The sequence below is a fragment of the Chlamydomonas reinhardtii genome, chromosome 4 (assembly GCF_000002595.2).
Source record: "Chlamydomonas reinhardtii strain CC-503 cw92 mt+ chromosome 4, whole genome shotgun sequence".
Lineage (NCBI taxonomy): Eukaryota > Viridiplantae > Chlorophyta > Chlorophyceae > Chlamydomonadales > Chlamydomonadaceae > Chlamydomonas > Chlamydomonas reinhardtii.
In genome coordinates, this window is record NC_057007.1 from 3,769,927 (window position 1) to 3,772,688 (window position 2,762).

At 56.5% G+C, this 2,762-nt stretch overlaps 1 protein-coding gene across 1 annotated transcript; it reads right to left on the minus strand.

Moving 5' to 3' along the window:
• Nucleotides 1-1,130: 1,130 nt before the first annotated feature.
• CHLRE_04g229536v5 (uncharacterized protein) lies at nucleotides 1,131-2,150 on the minus strand. Its single transcript, XM_043062083.1, has 5 exons — nucleotides 2,012-2,150; nucleotides 1,881-1,944; nucleotides 1,746-1,818; nucleotides 1,557-1,608; nucleotides 1,131-1,405 (listed from the first exon to the last, which is right to left on the minus strand). Exons 1-5 carry the CDS (start codon nucleotides 2,026-2,028, stop codon nucleotides 1,315-1,317), a joined length of 297 nt encoding a protein of 98 aa, XP_042925435.1. The 5' UTR covers nucleotides 2,029-2,150; the 3' UTR covers nucleotides 1,131-1,314.
• Between the last annotated feature and the right edge of the window lie 612 nt (nucleotides 2,151-2,762).

The following is a 2,762-nucleotide window of genomic DNA, read 5'->3' on the forward strand; positions in this document are numbered from 1 at the left end:
CGGATCCGGTGCGGCCCCTACCTGCAAGCGCCTCAAAGTACATGTGCCACGACACACCCTAATCCCCATCCCAACGACCTGGTCTCTCCGGCTGGCGGTTTCTAGGTAGCGGTCCGCGGTGGGGCTGGCAGGGCAATCGTAGCGGCATGACAAGTAGTGCGGCTGTTGACAACTGTGCTGCGTCTGGCTGCGGTTGGCTCTGCTGTGGCATCGCGATTGCCAGGCACCTGGTTTGGCTATGTGCCTGTGGAAACCGACCCCGGCTACTCCACGCTTGGCTCCACGGCCAAAACCTGCGTGGCATATGGTAAGAAGGCTCAAAGGGCTGTATCTATGGGTGTTGAGTGTTGATGGCGGGAGACAGGGGTTCCCCTGGCGGGAGAATGGGGTTGGGTCGGCGGGAAGCAGGGGAGGAGTGGGCGTGTCGTGTCGGTGTCGACATCGTGCGGGTCGGGGGCGGAGCCCCCGAAAAAAAGTTTCGTCAATTACGGTAAACGAAGCCATTTTAAGGAATTCGGCCACTGACGCCGCCCCTGCCTTCGTAAGATACGAGCGCTGCGTACACGCATACCGTATGTATGATCCACCCTGATCCACCTGCGTCTTAAGTAGGTCTCCGCGCAAGGAGCGCGTCAAAGACATCATGCAGACGGCTGATGGGATGCACTCCTTGCTGCCTGCCACTTCCGCCGGCACTGTGGCCCCAAAGACCGCACCGCAAAGGCCGTCACCCTTTCAGTGGATGTCGTAGCAGGCCTTGGCCACAGGAGCGCTGCAGGCCAGGCCGAATGCTCAGTACACCCCAAGCATTTGGCCTCACGTTGCAGCACGCAAGAGGGTCGGACAGCATCAGAGAAATGTAAGCTAGTGTGAATGCAAATGCAAGACGACGTCTGTATTTTGGGGGATGGGTTATATCCGGCATATTTTTCTAAACATGCCGCGGACTATAATTGGATGTATAAACCGGTGGGAGGCCGGATATTATCTGGGCCGGATACACCTGGCAACATCCGGCCGCATATATGTGGCCGGATATAACTGGCTGAATATACCTGGCCGGCTATTGCACAAACATCTGGCCCTTAAACCCACGCTCCCTGCGAGTGGATCGTGTGGGTGCGCATGTTCTCTGATGCGCGTTACATGCACATGCACGTATGTGCCTGTCCCTGACATGGCTGCACGGAGGCTCTAGCGCCTCCAACCAGGGGAGCCCCTGCAGCCCGTGCGACCATCACGCCCAAGGTGGCGGCGCCACGCACTAGTGCAACCCTAATGTATTTGCTGACAGTAACACTGCCACCATGACCGCTACATCAATCCAGCACAGCTCCTAGCACCACAGAGCCATCCTACATCTAGCGCTGTCTGCACAGTGGTTCGGGCGCCGTGGCGGTGTGCCCTGCGAGCACATACACATAGCGCCGGATGTAGAGGCACGTATGCATGATTGCGGTGCTACAAGGGGGGACAACCCGAGCATGCAGTGTGCACCCAGGGGCCACGCGGCATGCACCCTTACATATAGACCCTGCCAACACCCTGTCGCCCACCTTCTGAGCAATACCAACGCCGACTCTGATACATACGGCACGACGATGGATCCTGCACATACGACCAGAAGTGGGGTTCGGTCATGAAACTGCCTCTTGCACCACAAGGGGAAAGCACGCCGATGCGTTCGCCACTGCCAGGATTTGGACAGACCCCTCCCCCAGCGGACTAACTATGGAGACACTCACCTAGCGTAGTATTATTGCCAGTCACTGATTCACACAGCGAGTGTGGGCAAAATTCCTTTCCATCGTCGGCATCCTACGTTACAGCGGAGCTTGATCAGATGCTAACGATCGTAGTGCACTACTTTGTGCACTTACTAGTAGTAGACACGCCGCCGGAAGCGCTTGGTCGTGACGCAGGAAAAGCTTTGACCGCAAGAACCTGAACGCTCCTGCTATATCAGCCAGTACATAGGCTGATGCACCATTGCAGAGCTACTAGATGTAGCAGCTTCATAAGCTGCATTATATAATAGTCGTCTCTTCCGCCCAGTGATGTCAAGTCTACTGCTGTATCAACTCGGCAGGCAATCCGTTCCCAATTACAAGCTTACACAAAAGTATAATGGAGTAGAATTGATAGTTAGTTATGATTTGGAGGTCTGGCCCTGTCTCTTAATGTCAGCCCATGCAGCGGCATGACCTACGGCAACCCCTCGCTCGGGCAGTGCCCCCATGTTGTTTCAACCCCAGCTATCGCTCTGCAACGATTCAGCTCAAAGACAGCGATAGCCTGCGATGCACCGGATGATCCCATGGCTATATGCGGTCGCATATAGCCAGGCTCAACTATATCTGGCCGGGCTTTACCCCGCACCAGGTTTAGTCGGCCCGGATGTATCCGGGCACTGCTATAACCGGACCACTTACATCCGGCGCCGGCTTTACTCCGCCGCATATTACCCCGCCGGCTATAATACCCCGGTTATATCTGGGCCGGATAAAGCCCACATATTCTGGGGCCCGGATGATTATCCGGCGCCCCCGGATAAAACCCGCCCGCAAAAATACAGACGGAGCATGGGTATCCGTAGTGCCTGGTTATGCGCACACGCCCGCTTCAATTGAACCCACCACCACCAGCCGCTGGCCCGCCGGTCCAAGATGGCTATAAGGGCATGGTACCATCCCGTCAGCGACCTGTGGAACTGGGTGCGCCAACTGCGAGCAACCGTGCAAAGGATGCACAACGTTCTCTGC

What these genes read in the sequence shown, in the direction of transcription:
- CHLRE_04g229536v5 (XM_043062083.1), bottom strand. An exon ending in CGGCGGCGTGTCTACTACTA is followed by an intron (nt 1,819 to 1,880) that starts GTAAGTGCACAA and finishes GCTGTAACGTAG; the next exon opens with GATGCCGACGATGGAAAGGA. An exon ending in TGGCAATAATACTACGCTAG is followed by an intron (nt 1,609 to 1,745) that starts GTGAGTGTCTCC and finishes TCGTATGTGCAG; the next exon opens with GATCCATCGTCGTGCCGTAT.